The sequence below is a fragment of the Caloenas nicobarica genome, chromosome 1 (genome assembly GCF_036013445.1).
Source record: "Caloenas nicobarica isolate bCalNic1 chromosome 1, bCalNic1.hap1, whole genome shotgun sequence".
Classification (NCBI taxonomy): domain Eukaryota; kingdom Metazoa; phylum Chordata; class Aves; order Columbiformes; family Columbidae; genus Caloenas; species Caloenas nicobarica.
Genome location: NC_088245.1, coordinates 125,551,093 through 125,569,716, shown reverse-complemented (window position 1 = coordinate 125,569,716; position 18,624 = coordinate 125,551,093). Strand labels below are relative to the sequence as shown.

Here is an 18,624-nt window from a genome sequence, read left to right as displayed (position 1 = left end):
GGTGGACTTGTCTCCTTCCATCTGAGGCTCTTAGCATGTAGACAATATGTAGGTGTTTTCTCAGAAACTAGAGGATAAGTCCAAGTCCAGCTTCATTCTTAGTTCAAATGACTTTGAAAGATGAATTTTATGTTAACATTCATAGACATATGTTACAATCAGAGCAAAAAAGGAGACCAGGCTGGGGAAAGGTAGTATAGAACATGTATGTTACTGACACAGTAATTAAGATGATTACCTCTTCTTGAGGCTTCAAAACTATCAAAAAGGTTAATTCTCTGAATATCATAGGTTAATGTGGTATTAGGCATCAGTGTTCTGTTTCTATTAATGTTGGTGACTGCAAACTTGAAAGCCAATTCTTCAATATTAACAGGTTCATTTTCCACAGTTTCGAATATGCCTCCTGTTGAAACAGAGATAAATGAGAAGTATTATTCATCTCTTCATCACTGTACATAAAAAGATAAAAATAAATTATGAGCAATAATAATCTGAGTGTTCATAAAGGAAAACAGTTAAAATTGCTGTTAAAAGCACTACAGCAAAAGTATATTGGATCATTAGTTTTTATCTACAATGTCACTGTAGGTTAAGTCAATATTATGAATGTTGCTTAGACAAACATCTGTGAAAGATGATGCATGTTTATTATTTAGGCTTTTCAAAAGAAAATTTTTAAATGCTTGTGGAACCTTCTATCAAGTTCCCAACTAATGAAAGTAGTGATATTCATGAGTCTCGTTCCCCCGATTCCAATGTAATCTATATTTAGAGATGAAACTTGGATGTGTTGGAGACGTTTTCTGAAGTGTTTCTGCAAATCTTGGCAGTACAAGATCCACATTCAGAAGTGACTTGGGAGTTTGAGCAGAAATGGACTGATTCCACTCAAGATTGATGCCTTAGTAGAGCTTTGATTTTATAAATGTTAGGCAATGTTGTTGGCCATTTCTCAGTTTGCTCACAGAAAGGCGAGTACTTTTACTTTTTCAAAGTTCGTTACTGAATTAACTTGTTGATGCAGAATATAACTGAGCCACACGTTGCTCCCACAGAAGATTTCATGTCTGTGCCAAAGTGTCAGGTGATCTCTCCAGTGATGTAGTGTCTACCAGTACCATGATGGCCCTGGTTTAAAAGCCTCTTTCCAAGGACAGTGCAGGATCTAGTACAATTGCTCTCAACTTCCTATCATTCCTCTCGACTCTTCTTCCAACATCTGCTTTGAACTATCTGAACAAAGAAATGTCCCAACCCATTCTGTGCAATCCCAGCTGGGCGACTGCTCTTTGAGTGCTGCTCAATATTTCAGAACTTATTCTCTACATTTCAGACTGAAATGTTATATACTTCCTTTTACCTTTTAAAACAAATGAGGTGAATCTGAGCTTTTCTTTAACCTGGAAGCAAGTTTTCCAAAAGAGGACCTTTAAGTAACCAATTTGAATTTTGGAAGCGTTCTGAATGCTTTGGCATATACTCTGAGACATGGAAGGTGGCTGTGTTTCAAGTCAACAGGCTGTCCCACTTACACTGGGATGTCTACTCCCTCTAGCCTCTAGAGACTTTATTATGCCAACAACACATTCAGGCTGTCTAGGAGCACTGGGATTTGATGAATGCATAACAAACACAGCTAATTTGAAAAAAAATAGCTCCTTTAAACAGCAATCTCCAGCTTCAGTACTTGATTTTGCAAGTATAATTTACTCATTTAGTGCAAGTCACTAGAGAATACTTTGGATTTCTCAGTTACATATTTTTGCATTTCCCCATGTGAAATTTGAGTCCTAGATATCACTTTATATTTTCTGAGCATCGGAATGTATTCAGCTAATGTTCTGCAATCTCTTGCAATTTTGATGTCACCAGTGCAGGAACAGTGCAGTCATTAGCTGACAATCAGGAAATGGGAATACAGTGGAATTAAAACCTGTTTCGAATTTTAACTCAGCAATGAAAACACTGGAGGCTATCAAACCCAAGCTGGCAATGTAACCTCTAGCTACTCTCAAATACACAGCATTATATTACCTCTCAAATCCATGTATAACAATACCTTAACATGACTTAGTCAATTTTGTCAATTAGGCAATTTTCTTGTTCACTATATATCATTATCATTTACTATACGCATGTATTAGAACCTTAAAGAATTTCTGATATTTTTTTTCCCCTCCATCATAAACCAACAAATGATTAGAGGAAACTGTGACACACAGAAATAGCTGGGAAAAAAAGGTTTAATTGCTGGTTTTGGAACCAAATGTAAAACCTCATGTGGAATGCTGAGAGTCAGTAGGATTTTCCAGATTTACAGACTATAGGATTACCAGAAGAAAAGAAAATCTAATGCCTGTTCTTTCAGATCTTATAATTCTGCATCCCAATGACGATACAAACAAGTTTAATACTTTTCTAGTTAAACAAAATTTTCTTTATCTCCTTTCACCTGAGGAAGACAAGTATTTTCAGTTAGCTATAATGCCAGCTTGGCTTGTGCCAGCAAGATACAGCTGTTGTATTTTGCTTGGACTCCCACTGGAATTAGCAGAACATTGTTTTGTAAGGCAAGGTGGAAGTCAAAGAGTAAAATGCATAGCCTGAGACAACTTTATAGTAAGATAGAGTGACCACCATCTCTCCCCACTTTCAATAGGATAGGTTTCTTACCCTTTGATCTTGGCAAAAAATCTTCTCCATCTTGGAAATTACTGTTGTACTGTGCTTGTATTACTTTTTTTTTTTTTTAAATTAAAACAACTTCTTTCAACCACCCTTGAGGTAACCTTCATATCTATATACACACAAGCACTTTCTCATTTTAGGGCTAGAAATTTTTCGAGACCTCTAATCAGTTGCCTATTAAATGGAGATTAATTTTAATTGATGCATAATATATCCATGAACTATTTATAGTACATTAGCAGAATTTTGCAGAATTTTTGCTTGGTCCCTTTTAAAAAAGAGTAGATCACTATGCAGAGGGAAGGAGCGGAAGGAAAGAAGGAGTGATAGAAAGAGGGAAGATGTTGTATGGAAGTGTTTCCTAAGCAAACTAATCAAAACTGCATATGTACTGTCATGTATACGTCGAATATATAGATAGGTCTCTCTGAAAGTCAGATGTGTAATCAGTACATTAGTACCTGTTGAACATATGCTCCAGTTTCGTTTTGTACATGTTAACATAGCAGTAAAGCACTTACAGACAACTTTGGGTACATACTTTTATTTGCTGGTGAGATACTCTGCATAGGTCTGGCGCAGGAAAGGTAGTCAAGAGGTTCATTATTTTACACGGGTGATTTAGTTCAGCTGAACTGGAGATGCTGAATAAGGTGCCATTTAGAGTTTCTGAAGGCTAGTGCTCCCCCTCCCCACTAGGATAAAGAAGTTTTGAGACCACGAAAGTCATTCTTCCAAGCCAGTAAATGTTTACCTGACTGAATGTTGGCCTGATTAAACCTTGAAGTACACACAAAGAGTGGTGCTTTGCTGCCCATGAGCAAAGTCCATGAGATAGGTTATGGAGGAAATTGTTGCTAACTGTGAGTGAAATTTGGGACAGTTGCTTTTTTAAAAGCTTGAACTGCTCCTTATTTGAGCCTGATTTTTCTGTTGGGACCTATATGTGTAAAAAATAATTAAATCAGTTTATACATTTGCATCACAAACAAGCCAGTAGATAAAATCTGGATGTTCTGTGCTGTTTTGTTTCCATCCATGTATCCTTAATGAAATCTAGTAATTTAGTAAACAGTTTCTCTTCTCCTGTTTTCTGCTGATGACTTACTGTCAAGCTTAGAATTTATTGTAAGGTCCAGGTTAAAAGAGAAATAGCAAAGTGACAAATCTGATGAAGAACTGGTTTGTCAGATTATTCATTTAAATAAAGTAATTATTGTACAACATTTTAAAAACAAATTAACCACAGCATTCTACAAGGGAAGGAAAAAAAAGATTATGTTATCTCAAGATGTAAATGATGCTCCAGAAATTAGGCTATTATTGCTAAGCATGGAAACGAGCGCTGACTTTCAAGGTAGGCTGCTGGTAGCACATACATGGGACAAAGCTTGGTTTCTTGAGTCCTCTCTTTCACCTCCTTCCCCTCCTTCTCAATTACTTGTCCAGGTAGTAGAGACAACCTGCAGCAGCTTCAGCCAGCCAAAGGCTTCTTAGTCCTGGTCAGCAGCAGACCTGACCTTTCTTCTGCACAAGTGCTACGTCTGCCCCCATGATGGGTAGGATTGTTCACCTGAGCAGGAAGCTGCCTACCCAAAACCAGGTGAGTGCCAAGGGTTGCTCTGCTTCACATGAATGCCAATACCTCCCAGAGGCTGTCTCACCAGACACAGCTGAGGGGCAATGCCAGATATAGGTTACCTGATCCCTTTGCACACATGGAGTAACTCTCTGCCAACCACATGTGAGCACATCTGTGGGAGAACCCAGTGTTCATGTTCACTTAACCAATAATCCCGCTTCGGCGCACGTGTGTGATCAAACCTTTCCCTTTCAGAATTTACTTTACAAAGTGATGTCTGCGAGAATGAAGAAAAATGCTATCTCTGCCCCTACTTCGAATTTAGCTGTGTAAAGTAAGAGGAAAATGACTACTTGGCTAAAGTTGCTCTGATAAGAATGAGGGCTGAGCCACATGAGTGACTGCTCCACAAAGAGGAGTGAGGGATGTGAGTCAGACTGACAACGATGACAAGGCATCAGCCCCATTCATCCTCTGAAGACTAAAAAAAAAAAAAATCTACAGCAAGTAAAATGTCAAAATCACAAAAGCACACCTCAGTAGGCATACCTGAAAAAGCAGCTCCAATCCTTCTGAGCAAGCAAATGTTTCCATTTAAAGGGGTCATCACAGACTGAGAGAGTTTTAGAAAAGGTCATTGCTGAATCAATTTCCATACCTCTCAATGGGTCTCAACATTTCACTTCCAGACAAGGCAGAGCTCAAAAGCTTGTTATTGGAGAAATTCTCTGTCCTTGTTTTAAAACAATTTATAAACAGCAACAGCTAAAAATTGTTGACCTTTCTGATGGCAGTTATCGACCTGTCTCCCTGGGCTTCTTTGGTCAAGTTTCCTCAATGCAAAATATCTCACTAGTATATTTCAGTCCCAATATAGCTGATGTAGTATATTTTTTTAGCTACCTATAGGTAGAATTGCCTGAGCAGCCTTGAAAGAATTACTGTGATTTCAGTCAGTAGTATCACTTTGATGCTTTCAAAGTAAAATGATAACTTTTCAAAATATTTTAAAAAGCTACATCCCACTTGCAGAGAGATTTTCCGTACCTACTCCATAGTAAACATAAGAACAGTGTCTTATTGCATTGTTGGTGGGGTTTTTTTGTTATTTGCTTCTTCCTATTAAATTACTACAGAAAGCTAGATAAAATGGAAGCAGGCTTACAGAGAAAGACAATATTGATAGCCTGCAAAATAGAGGTGTGAAAATTCCATGCTTTTTGAGGATGGTCTATATTCCCTTTTGACACCTAAAGGAGACCGAAAGAGAAAAACCATGTTCTGCTCTTAAACCAGACTGAGACCCAGTGGTCACCATAGATATGCCAAATAAAGTGGGGTTTTTTTTCAGATGCAGATCTTGCTCTGAAATATTTTTGTGTTCATTATCTCTGTGGATAAACTTCAATTTTCCCCATTAAATTTGTTAAAAGTCTCTCCAACTCACTGGTGGCTGTGTGAGGCAGCTCTATGGCAGGTCCATGTCCACACTTAAATACTGCATCAGCAGTCGACCTCCCTTTCCCACCAGAAACCACTGTGTATCAGCTATTGAACTGTCCTCCAGACATTTTTAATTATATTCTTTATCACTAACATATTTCTCTCTACTTTTTCACCAGTGGAAAGTGCTAGCAGCATAGGGAAATTGCTGAATACTAGATACGGTATTCAAGGACCATAAGTCAAACTACCAGATACAATGAGATTTAAAAGATATATTGCTCAGATTTTTATTTGCTGCCAGGTTTTCATCCCCCAGCATACCATCCCTTTCCTATAGCCAGCAGTCCCAGCAACTTAAAGACAATAGCTCAGCTATTCATATATGCATATGACTCCAGGAATAGCCACATTAATATTAACAAGAGGTATTTCGATATTCTGACTGAAATTAAAGCGAAAAACAGAAGGCATTAAAAATCCTGAAAGCTGTATTTGTTTATGTTCTTATTCAGGTTCTACGCTTCAGAAGAATGATGTTTGAAAACAAACATGCTGACCATGCAGTAAAAAACAATTGAAATATTAAAACGTACAGACTAAGAAGAACGGCAGAGGAAAAATATAGCAAACAACTAAGATTTTCCTCATAAAGACATAGGTATTTTCCCCTTTACTAGAGAAAAATGGGAATTTCTATGGCTTACAGCTCTTTCCAGTTAAGGACAAAACTTTACTTCTACAAGGTTGATGTCCAGGTTTCCTTTTCTTGCTCAAAGAATGTCCTGGTTTCATAGTCTCCTCCACCTGGAGAGGTGTTTGTTGCACAGGGTGACACTGAATAAGCATTGTGGAAACACAGGGTTCACTGGATGTCATTGCTCCATCCCTGAAGCTCTGAGCCACCAACAGCTTTCAAAGGCAATCCAGCACCGTGATGTGCAGGTGATTTGCTAGCAGAATTTCCAGAAACATCTGAACATCTATCTCCTGGGGGGATTCATGCTTTGAGAAGCCTCTCCTCATTTCCACAGCACCATCTGAACACCAGGAGGTCCATGAGACCTCATTAAAACCCACCTGTCAGTCACTGAAGAGAAATGAGAGTTAAAATCCTAATGACTCTGCAGCTATGTGCCACTGGTTTCCCGAAAGAGAAGTTGTTGCTGGTGCCAAATTAATGTAGGAGATTTATAAAGCCAAGTTAGCATGCTGTTTCGCCCTTGCTCTCTGTTAATGTAGATACAAACTCACATCACTGTGCTGCCACGATGGCTATGGACCCACACGCACTTCTGAAGCTCAGTGGGGCTGGCAGAGTGGTGGGGGTAGACCTGCTGTCTCAAAAAGGAACAGGGCAGAGCAAAACAGTGCTTAGGAAGATTTTTTTTCTCCAGATAATGTCCTCTTACAGAGTTAAAGAGCGTGCCACTTGGAGCGAAAGCACTTGCTACTAGAAACCCCCTCCAAGCATTTTTTTCCATCCTTGCCTCTTACCAGACGACAGTTTCCTGTGCCATGAGGCATCTGACTGAGAGCCAGTGCAAGTGCACTCATTACAGAGCTAAGTCTGGGCATCCATCTTACCAGAAAGGAATAATCAAATGAGTTATTACTTAGAGGCTTACCTTTAGCAGACAGTTTAACAGTGTCTTTCTTTTTAAAGTTAGCTCACTGACTGTGTAAGATTAGCCCAGAAATTGGCTATTACCTCTAATTTATACGTGACCTATAAACTACTTTGTTATGTGTGTATCTTAAAAAAAAAAAGTTTCTCAGGAAGAATCATTAATGATCACAATCCTATAACAAACAGTAATTGCATTTTACATTTATGAATCTAGACTGAAGTGGGTTTACTCCCCTAGGTTTTCATGGAATTAGATGTATGGGGTTTGCATTTGGCTCACAGGATGCAAACTGAACACATTAGCATTCTTTGCACGGGTGAATTTAGCCTTGCAACAGGGACTTCTGAGTTAAGCAGCTATTATCATCCTCATTTTACAGACAGTGAAACTGAGAGCTTGAGCAACTTTTCCTACCATCACTCCCTCTTAAATCTGTTCAAAAGCTGTTTTGGAAACCTTCCACACATTATGCTCTATTTCAGCTTATTTCCACCCCCCTTTTTCAAGCCCCTGTCCTTACCTCAGCATTAACTATCTTTGCATTCACCCAGCCTGGCTTCTGTCCAGCGTGCCTTCGATTTTATTCCTCATTGTTATACCCTGCCAAATGTCACTGCCATTTCATTGCCTATGCCAGATCCTGGGTCTGGATCATTTTCCCTGTGTAACTCATCATCTGTCTGTGGGCTTCTCCTTTTAGGATGCACTTCAATCAAAACTGGAAGCTCATACTGTAGCCCATTCTACACTCTACCCTCATTATTTTCAGCCATTTGAATCTAAAATAAAAGAAGAGACAGTGGGCACAGAAAGGCAAATATCTTGCTCTGGTGCTCACCTGGATTTCCTGCCTCCCTTAACCACATCTCTACATTTCTTTGCTCTGCTGTCCCTGTAGACTGCAAGCCTTTCCAGACTGCAAGAAATTTGGAACCAAACTGTACAGTTTGGAGCAGGGCTGACCTTGGGGAGTTGGGATGACGATTACATTCTCCTTTCCACAACTGTGTGGCAGAGCTGGAAATCTGAAACACGGGACAGGTTCATGACCTGAAACCTGACAAAGAATGACGGAAGGGTGTGCAACTCACGTGTCAAATTCAGCAGACGTGAGGGTTGTTTTTTAAGAAGATTAGATTTGGTTTTGGAAAGGTCACTGAATACTTGACAATTTGAGTATCTACACATCTGAAATCCCCCTCTGGGCACGTGTTTAGGATCTGATTGTACACCAGTCGCTTCTGTGAATATTTTGCTCTCAGCTTTAAGAAGAGGTGAGGTATGGTTTGTCAGGCTTTGCAGGCTGATTAAAAATTTGCTTGATTTAGACTGAACTCTCACGGGGACTTGGCCTTTCTGTTATTTTCATGCAACATTGTTAGTGCTTAATTACACAGCGATGAAACTGGTTGAAATCACATTTTGGTTTCAGCCCTTGTGCAGACAGGTGTGAGTTCTGTGGCTGCCAAAGAGCTGCAGCCCCTTATATTATTATACATAACTCACAGCAAACAAGACCTAGTTAAAGATTGAGATGAAGAGTATAAAAGAGGGAAAAGATCTTAAAGAGAAAATGTTAAAGCATTTCTCTATCCAAAACATTCTCTGTGAGACCCAGGGCCACGCTTTTATAATTATCTGCACTCTAGCACGGTACTGCATTCAGCGATGCCTTTATCCTGTGGAAAGCAGAGGGATGAAAATATGTATGTGTGTATGTACGTATATAAAAAGCTGAGCTTATTAAGATACAAAGATCTGTGTTTTCCAATGGGATTTATTTCAGTACAGCTTGTGAGTTTGGAGATATTTCCCAAAGGCTCAATTGGCATGATTCATGTTATAGAATTTCTAAGTAATGAACTTTTTCTTTTTTTAACAGGGAAAAAATGGTTGACCTGATTTAGGTATTTCTTGCAATACAGTGGCAGTACTAGCTGGAAACTAAGGCATAATTTTAGAGATGCAAACTCTGTATTTGATACAACTTTAGAAAAACTATTGTTTTGCTGCCTGTATTTTATTGTTTTCACTTGATGCAGACACTCATCAGGAGGTACTTGAAAATGCAGGATAATACATATGTTATTTATATTGTTTGCTGTTCTTCATCCAACATAAGCATTCCTACTTGGGAAAACTAGCCATCCATGCCTTGCAGCATTAATTTCAAACAAGAAAAAAATGGAGGAGAAAATTGGTTCTAATTACCCAGTCATACATGCAACACTGGGTCCCATCTGATGCTATTTTGGCCATGCAGCAAGGGTAGGGGAATAAAAATTGTTTCCTTTCTCTTCTTGGAGCTAGAATTAGGCAGATGAGCCTTGCAGAGACCAGGCTTAGATTTTGTGTGAGGTGTTTTCCCTAGGAGCAGGGCACTGGCTAAAGCAGCACGCACAGGGTTTTGGCACCCCACTTTCCCTCCACCCATGCACACGATCTGGCCTGCTTTGCAGAGTGTGGCTTTGCAAAAGTCCATGGCAGATCAAGCCTTCGCTTTCAACAGAACCTCATTTTAATCAGGATGTGTTCTACAAATCAAGCTGCTCTCTTCAGAGCTGCTCACTAACCCTGTAAAACAGGGCAGTGTCATCATGAGATGCACTCCCTGAAGCTCAGCAAGGAAGCCCTTCTCCAACGCATCTCTTGCTCTAAGTGCTTCAGGCAAACCTTTTGGCTTAGTATGAGCCCTATCAAAATCCTCATAACAATAGTTAGGAGTAGGAAGTAATAAAGTCATTCCTTTAGTTAATGAGATCTTGGTGAATGTGTTCGTTAACCATGTGCTGACTTCAGCTGAATCCATGCATAGCTCCATGCCTTTTGCTATAATACTCTCAGAGGGATCTGGACAAACTGGAGAACCGGGCAATCACCAACCACATGAAGTTCAACAAGGCCAAGTGCTGGATTTTGCACCTGGGACACAGCAACCCTGGCTGTACATACAGACTGGGGGACCAGATGTTGGAAAGCAGCTCCGTGGAGAGGGATCTGGGGGTTCTGGTCGATGGCAAGTTGAACATGAGCCAACAGTGTCCCTGGCAGCCAACAGAGCCACCCGTGTCCTGGGTGCACCCAGCGCAGCATGGCCAGCCGGGCAGGGAGGGGATTGTCCCGCTCTGCTCTGCACTGGTGCGGCCTCACCTGCAGCACTGGGTGCAGCTCTGGGCAACACAGGATTAAAAGGATATAAAGCTACTGGAGAGTGTGCAGAAGAGGGATTCGAAGTTGGTGAAGGGTTTGGAGGGGAAGCTGTATGAGGAGCGGCTAAAGTCACTTGGTTTGTTCAGCCTGGAGAAGAGGAGACTGAGGGGAGACCTCATGGGGCTCCAGCTTCCTCACAAGGGGAGCAGGAGGGGCAGGCGCTGAGCTCTTCTCTCTGGTCACCAACGACAAACCCCAAGGGAATGGCAGGAAGATGTGCCAGGGGAGGTTTAGGTTGGACATGAGGAAAAGGTTCTTCCCCCAGAGGGTGGTGGAGCACTGGAACAGGCTCCCCAGGGAGGTGTCACGGCCCCAAGCCTGACAGTGTTCAAGAGGAGACTGGACAAGGCCCTCAGACACATGGTCTGAACTGTGGGGTTGTCACATGCAGGGACAGGAGTTGGACTCTATGATCCTTGTGGGTCACTTCTAACTCAGAATATTCTATGATGCTATGATCCTGCTGCATAACACATGTGGCAAAAACCCTCTGGGACTCTGCAGAAACAGTGGTTTCATTCCCTTTTTTTAAGGCTCCCAGCAACAAATAACGGGCTTTTAAACTTCCCCCATGATTTTGTTTAGGAGAAATAAGACCTTACTGAAAGAAGTAAATGTTTCTACTGATTTTAATAAGTTTTGATCAAATAGTTTCATGTCTGAGCATCTCTCCCACCATGCTGTAACAACTTAAATGGTCCCACTGGAAGATAATCTTGCTTTCTGTTGTCTTTTTAAATCTTTCAGAGCACTACTTCACAGATATGTTTTTCCCACATATCTGAGTCAGAGGATTTCCCTCTGAGACAGCTGGACATCTTAACATATTAATTGTTGATCATGTGCTGGACTACAAGGCACTTCTGAAAATGGAAAGGGATAGAAAGGCAACATGAAAGTAGAGCACAAGGGAAAAATCAGAAAAAACCCCAATGCTTATATTAAGGAATAAAGGAATGCAAAATGAATTTCAGAGAAAGAAAAAGTAGATGAGGACAATGGAAAGAAAGCTGGTTGAATGAAGACTGAAAGACTGATGGCATTGAGCTGTGGAACTTGCGAGAATTTTTTTTTACTGATTTTATCTGGTTTCATCTCCAAAGTAATAGAATGCTCAAAAACTATAATAAGATTTATTGCAGATACAAAGTAATTGTACCTTACATTTGAGGAAACCTTGAGCCAAATAGAGCAATAGAGACCCTATCTAGAAGAACAGCAAGGAAAATTGAATTCAGAGGGTTTCTGCCACCTGGTTTTGTACTGGGTTAGAACAGGAGGTATATCTGTGCAAAGAAAAAAATACTTCAACACCTTCCTTTGCAGTGGTTTCAAGATCTCAGACTTTCCAGCAGGTAGCGATCAATACAGTATGTGCAGCCATTTTACTTTTTTTCCTGCACTATGACAGCAGATGACCCATAGAAAGATGTATAGATTCATTTGACTGAAGTCCTGAAAAGGTTACTCTAGCTGCAGAGCAGTCCTGACTTGTGAGAATATAGCCTTGCTACAAAGCAATTGTGAGTTTGCATACACAATGAAACTACTTCAGGATTAGCCATTTTTCTCAAGCTGTTAGACAGAAATAGAAAGACATTTCAAAATCAGAGACTGCACTTTAAAATGTGTGTTATTTAGTAAACAGCATTTTTATGCATAAACATCAGGGTTTTATCTTTAAAATTATATACTCTTTCTTTTTCTGAGTGCCCATTAAGCACTATTATCTGTAAGATGCTTAGGAACATAAGGTCTTTATTAAAGCTGAAGAAATCTGAGCTTATCCTGAAAAAGCATGGATAAAGTCAGATCAAAGACTATCCAAAAGTACATCGTTCAGAAAGGAGGTGGTGGTAGAGGGAGGTTAAAGTTGGTAGGGGGGATATTTTATGCTCTAAATTGGGTCAATTACTCTTACTCCAGCTGTTACAATTTCCCTAAAGGCAGGGCTATCGATCCAGAAATGATTGACACGGGAGATGCCAAGAAGTTCCCCACTAGCAAGCTACTAGAGATCTCCTTTTGTAGATTACTAAGGACATTTTGCATTTTTCAGCATGCAAAAATGGTATCCTAATCAAGAGTTTAAACATTCAGAATACAAAGATTACATTAGCTTTTGCTGTCACACACTGTGCATGAAGTAATAGTGAATTTTGACTTTGTTTTCCTTTGAATATGCAACAACTGCTTATGGTAGACTCTTATGAGTCTGAAGCTGGTCCTCTCACTCTGGAGGAAAGGCTTAAAATCACTCAGCTAAAACAGAGAGGGCTTTACTTGTGGCAGTCACCACCCCTTCCTTCTCCCATGGTGGCTGGAGCTCCCCCAGAACTCTCCACTAACTCTGATGAAGTCTTGGCTCACAGCTGGAGCTTCCTGGCCACACTGCTACGTATGGGCAGTAAATGCAGTCAGTGGGGTAAGGCTAGACAGAAAACAAGAAACCTGCTTCAGTTCTGGTGTCCTTATCCTTCTCGTTGGAAGGGAAAATGAGAATTTTCATACTTTTTTTTTGTTTGTGATGGTAATATGAGAGACTTGTTTAGCACAGCCAGCAAACCAAGGCATAGGACAGTGGCCCGAGTTTTGTGTCCCTCTCTCCAGCCTCTCTGGGAAATGACAGTCTATACCCCAAAAAACTTTCTCAACACAATGGTGACAGTATGGACCTGTTTCTGTGAAAAGCATAATAAAATTTTTCGTGACAAATTTGAGCCCAGGATCTGTGTGCTCTTCCAATGCCTCTCTCCTGCATGTGGCAACAAGCCCCATTCTGTTTAACACTGAGCAACTGAATCAGAAATCTTCCAGATTCAGCTTCAAAAGTACACCAGAGGCAACACTTGGGAACTTCTTGGCACCTTCCTCTGCTGTCCACAGCTCCAACCCTGGGAGAGGCAGGGAGGAAGGGATCAGTGTAGGGAAGCTGCTGTTCCCCACTCTTCCTTCCCCCGGCACCATCTCTCACTTGCACCTTCCCAATGTGCAGCCCCAGCCTTGCTGCTTTTTTCTCCTCAGGTCTGCTCAGCATCATTGAGATGCAAACTGGGTTTGGCCCAACAGGCGTTTAAATATGACTGTTAGTGAAATAGACTGTTGAGCCAAGTGTGCTTCAGTCCTCATCAGACTGAAATGATGGCATTTCTTGAAACACCTCAGCAAAGGGGAGCATCAGCTATGTTTTATACCTATTAGATAAAGGTGGATGCTCAGACTCCAGAAGACATGCATTAATAAAACACAGCCAGCTTGACATATTGCTTGCTGAGCTTGTCTTGGCTTACAGGGGAGCTATGTAACATGTCTATTAAGCAAAGATTATTCTGTGGAAGAACCTTTGAGCTCCTCTGACAAAAAAAAAGCTAAGGACTGGCACCCCGCATAGCCCCTCTGTGAATAAAGTATGTGCGTGTTGCAGCTAACCTGGTGGAAGATTTTCCCAAGCCTCTTTAGCGTTCTTCTGCATAGCTGAGCCTGTTGCAACGTGACAGAAAGACTTGCAGACTTATAGAAAGAATGACAAAATACAGGCAAGAGTGCCACAAGCCACTCAGACCGTGTCAGGTATTTGATTAAAAATGTATAAACCTGAAGTTTAAAAACAGAAACTTAAAAAATATATAAGTGATTGAATAGATTTTAATTAAAATAAATAAATCCCCCCTTAATCTTTTATTGGTATAGAGAAACTATATAAAACCAAACGCTTCCTGTCAGTATCAATTGTTTTGATTGTCCTGGAACTCCAAGCATGCCATGGGGATGGAGTACTTCACTGACAGTCCCCCACAATTTGTGAGATGCAAGTAAGTTGAAATTAACAGGTTTTGCTCAAGATTTACCTATTATTCTTTAAACTTTACAGGAATATGCTTTCTTCCATCCTGTTCTATTATTCTGTCTTTCTCTTACTAGCATTAATGTAGTTTCATTCTTAAACCCCCAAGTATCAAAAAGGAACACACAGAAAATGAGCTGACGTTTTTCTAAACAAGGTATTATTTATATTGCAGCCTCAGCACAGCAGTTACTTGAAAGAAAACTACCAGGATATATTTTCAGTCTTGGAAAGTACAATGTCTAAGTAGGCTCATCTAGGATTATGTTTTTAAGGATGAAGTTTGCAGATTTTGCAACCAAACCACTCTTACAAGCAATGTTTAATCAGCACCTGCACTTTGAGTTGCTATATTTCTTTATAATAATGATGGTTGGCTCCTGACAAGACACTTTTGAGGTGCCTGCAATTTAAAGCTTTCTTGGTAATTATCAGTCTGGAACATTTCTACTCCTCAATCCACTGAGGGCCATTTGTGTCTGAAAAATATCTTATTCACGTCTACATTTGCAAATGTTAAAGTAACAAGTGTAAACAGAATGCATCTATACTTAATCACAACTTTACATGAAGTGTTAAATTATGCAACTCCAGTACAAAATTGGAATGGGAACCTAAACAACCATAGGGACACTGTTTTCTTGTAATACTACCTCCTCCCCACCCCAAAAGAACACCTATTCTGAAAAAAACCCAAACATATTCTAGCAAGACTGATTTGAAAATACTTAGAATGCGCAGAGGAAACCAAGATTTCTCAGCAGTGTTAAACCATCTGATGGAGAAGCATATGGTGTAGAAATTCCTGTGCATAATGAGGTCTAAATTATACAGAATATAAGACCCTTAACTCCAGAAATTCTTGCTTTAGGCGAACTTTCCAGGTTCTATCATCACTTTTCTTAATGCTGAATATCCCTAGAGGTTCTTTGGAACCAAACTTTTCATTTGTATTTGAATCAGAGGCTCCTATTCAAATCATTAATGAAATCTGTGAAAGCGATATCTTTGAGGTAAGCCACCCTCATGCTGTGTAGGCAAATTTCAGGGTACCTGAGCCAGCAGCGTTGTAAGGGATAAAACCCAAACATGAAATCTTCAACATTCATACCTGATGCATACATATAAATGTATTTTTCACCAGCAATCATACCCAGTTGAGGCATTCCAGTGCTGGGACTTACTACCTCATCTCAGGGATGAATTCAGTTTAAAACTGAGTAGAAAAGATAATAACAGTTATATCTATTTTTTATTTTGTTTCTTCTCTGGAGTACTTTTGCAGGTAGCCTTTTATTTAATCTGTTCCAAGACCTACATGCAACAGATACAATTTTTCTGAATGGGTCTGTGAAAAACTTCTAAAATTCTTAAAAACAGACAACTTCCCTCAAACATGCATGCATCGTGGTGTATTAGCAACTGTTAAGTGAAAATTCAAAATGTATCCTAGTTTATACTGGGTTGAAAATGAAATTATGGTAGCATGACTGTACACAATGATCCTTGGATTTTTACTGCAAAGCCTAGGTGATCTGTTCTTGCATTAGACAAGATTTCAGTAACAGTGATTTGGCTGAAACAACATGAAGATGTGCAAAGCACACCAGCCATCATCTTTCTCCTCTACAAAAATGTCCTATGTATGCAAATTTTACATTATTGAAAATTATTGCTTGTTTCGTGCAATGGATATGTTAGCAGTTGGGCACCCTTACACAATGCATGCTTAAAATTGTGCTGCACTGAAAATGTACTTCTAGATCTCTTTGGCTGTTTCATCCAACATCTGGTCTCTGCAGGACTATGCTCTTCCTGTGATACAGCATTAGAGACTCCATCTCCTCATGGCTAAACACTCAAGTACTTTCAGTGGGAATAGCTTCATCAGGAATTATCAACATTAGTCAGATATGTTAGTTATATAGATATTACAATTATGTATTATAATTATTCCTACTTGTAATTATCATAGTTATTGACAGGTAAGATAGATCTACCTTTTTTTTTTAAAAAAAAAAAAAAAGGCAGGGAAATTTGGTTGTGGAAAAATTTACAAATTGGTTAAAACTGTGGCATTACATTAAATGAATGAGGAAAAAAAAATAAAGAAAAGCATAATTCTCTAAACAAATGAATACAACGTCTCTGGGTTCCAGAAGGTGATTGTCTGAGTTAGTAAATTATTTGCCAGATTTTTAAAATATAAAAGCTGAGGCTATTAATTATAGCTATTATGTGGGGGGTTTTTTTCCTCATAACCTTATTGTCAGAAATTTGAAACAAAAGTCCATGAAATAACCTTGCTACAAAAAGGAAACTGTAATTACTTATAATTAGTACAGTGCATGAAGTATGGCTCGGAGCCCATTACATAGCCATAATTCCAACCTGTTACCATCAATCAGGAGAGGAAAACTTAGCTTTCAAAATAAAATTAAAACTTCAGCTAAGGAGAAACTAGATTTATTTTCCTTGCTCAGTGACTCACTTTTCCCTTCCTATACATTGTGTTACTTTACATTTTCTTGACATTTTCTACATTTGAACAGGCTTACATTTTTCAGAAGCTGTATATTAAGTCTGTTTCAAAGTGACATGAAGGCCAGTCTTCTCCTGAAAATCAAACAGAGCTTGAATTGAGCTCCTCATCTCTACACATTTGAAAACCTCGGGGTGGATTACCACAGCAAGAGGATGGAGATTGTTTCAGGTTGCTGAAGCTGCTGCATTTTGTGTCTATGGAAACTGGAGAAACAAGATTGCCTGGGTGACCTCACCAGTTCTTGTTAAGCGTCAGCTGCAGCTCTAAAAGAAATATTGGACCAAGGTTTTCAGATGGCCAGGGTCAATTAAGGCCTTCTGAGGGGCATGTGGCAGAGCTTGAGGAAAACAGGGTATAAAAGAGTGGGTAACTAAGAGGGCTTCTGAAGTGGGGCATTCTTGTCCTGCAGAATGTCATATAAACTCTTCAGATTCAAGCAGGCACTTGTAGGAGGAAACAGACTGTTTCTCTCATAGCTTGTGATTCTTGACCCTTTGATGTGTATGCAACTTTTTCCCCTTTATGCAACGAAATTAGTATTTAATCCCATATGCACATTGTTTAGTATTATCATATTGGTTTCAGTAACTCAATAAATCAGCTATTACAGTGAAACCCTGCTATTTAAACACGTGCTGAGTGGTGCAGATGTGGCAATGTGGCTGCTAAGGTTTACTGTGTCCTTTATCTGCTTTATGTTTTGCTTAGTTAGTTTCTGACTACAAAATGCTGGTGCCTGGTGGGCATGACTGATCTCAGTATCACTGAAGTTTCTCCGGCTACCTCTAGTCACTGTCCCAGATGAGTTACTTCCAATATGCACTAAGGATAACAAGTGATCCAGGCTTGTTGATTCTTGTATTAAAAGATGCACTCAATGCAGAAAGTGTAGCAATCATAGAGATATCTCTAGTTATTATTTTCACTGACATGCAAAGCTGGAACATCACCAATGTATATACCACCTGGTGATGGACAAGCCTCCAAAGATCTGGCTATCCATAAATTGGCGAAAGTTTCATATGACAACAGCCACATAGACCGAGGGAGGTTGTTTTTTTTTTATTCCCCAAGAATGTGACACTTGACAGGGTGCTGTATGATTTTAAAAAACAGAGACAGTTTTAAAGAGCCAGAGCACTACTCCTTGACAGGTTGTCATTTATTCGAATCAATCCTGAGTGCCTTTCTGAAAGACGTGCCACAGTCACACAGAAGTTATTGGTCTCACTTTTGAGGTGAGGGGACAAAATTCTGCTGCTTGCTTATAATGGAAGATAGGTGTGGATCCTCTAATGATCCTGCACAGCTCAAAACTTTATGAAATTCTAAAGGCAGGAATAAATCACACCAGATATCTTGAATAAGACGGAGAATGTTCCTATGTGGCAGGAAAGCTTTCTTTCACAGCTATAGATGTCATAACAAACTGGGTAGCAGAATTATGTGCACGTGTGTTTTTTGCTTGGTGACAAAACAAGCATCGCTTCTAACTCTGTATGTTTTCTATGAGATATTGAACATTGAAAAATGGTCAAATTAACAACCGCAATACATTTTCTATGTAAATGAAATGCTGTGTAGACAACACTTCTAGTGATTATATCTCTCTACGTGACATATGTTTAATGATTTAGATTGGCTCCTGTTGAGAGGGATTTAATTTAAGGCACTTATG

The 18,624-nt window shown here is 39.7% G+C and overlaps 1 protein-coding gene across 4 annotated transcripts in view; it reads right to left on the bottom strand.

The window, feature by feature from the left end:
- The window catches only part of GRIK1 (glutamate ionotropic receptor kainate type subunit 1), a 173,342-nt gene that overhangs the window by 77,055 nt on the left and 77,663 nt on the right, over positions 1 to 18,624 (bottom strand). For all 4 annotated transcript variants that reach the window (XM_065626861.1, XM_065626858.1, XM_065626860.1 and 1 more), the window contains exon 2: positions 239 to 406. In XM_065626861.1, the coding sequence (XP_065482933.1) occupies positions 239 to 406 (168 nt within the window). The remainder of the gene's footprint in view (positions 1 to 238; positions 407 to 18,624) is intronic.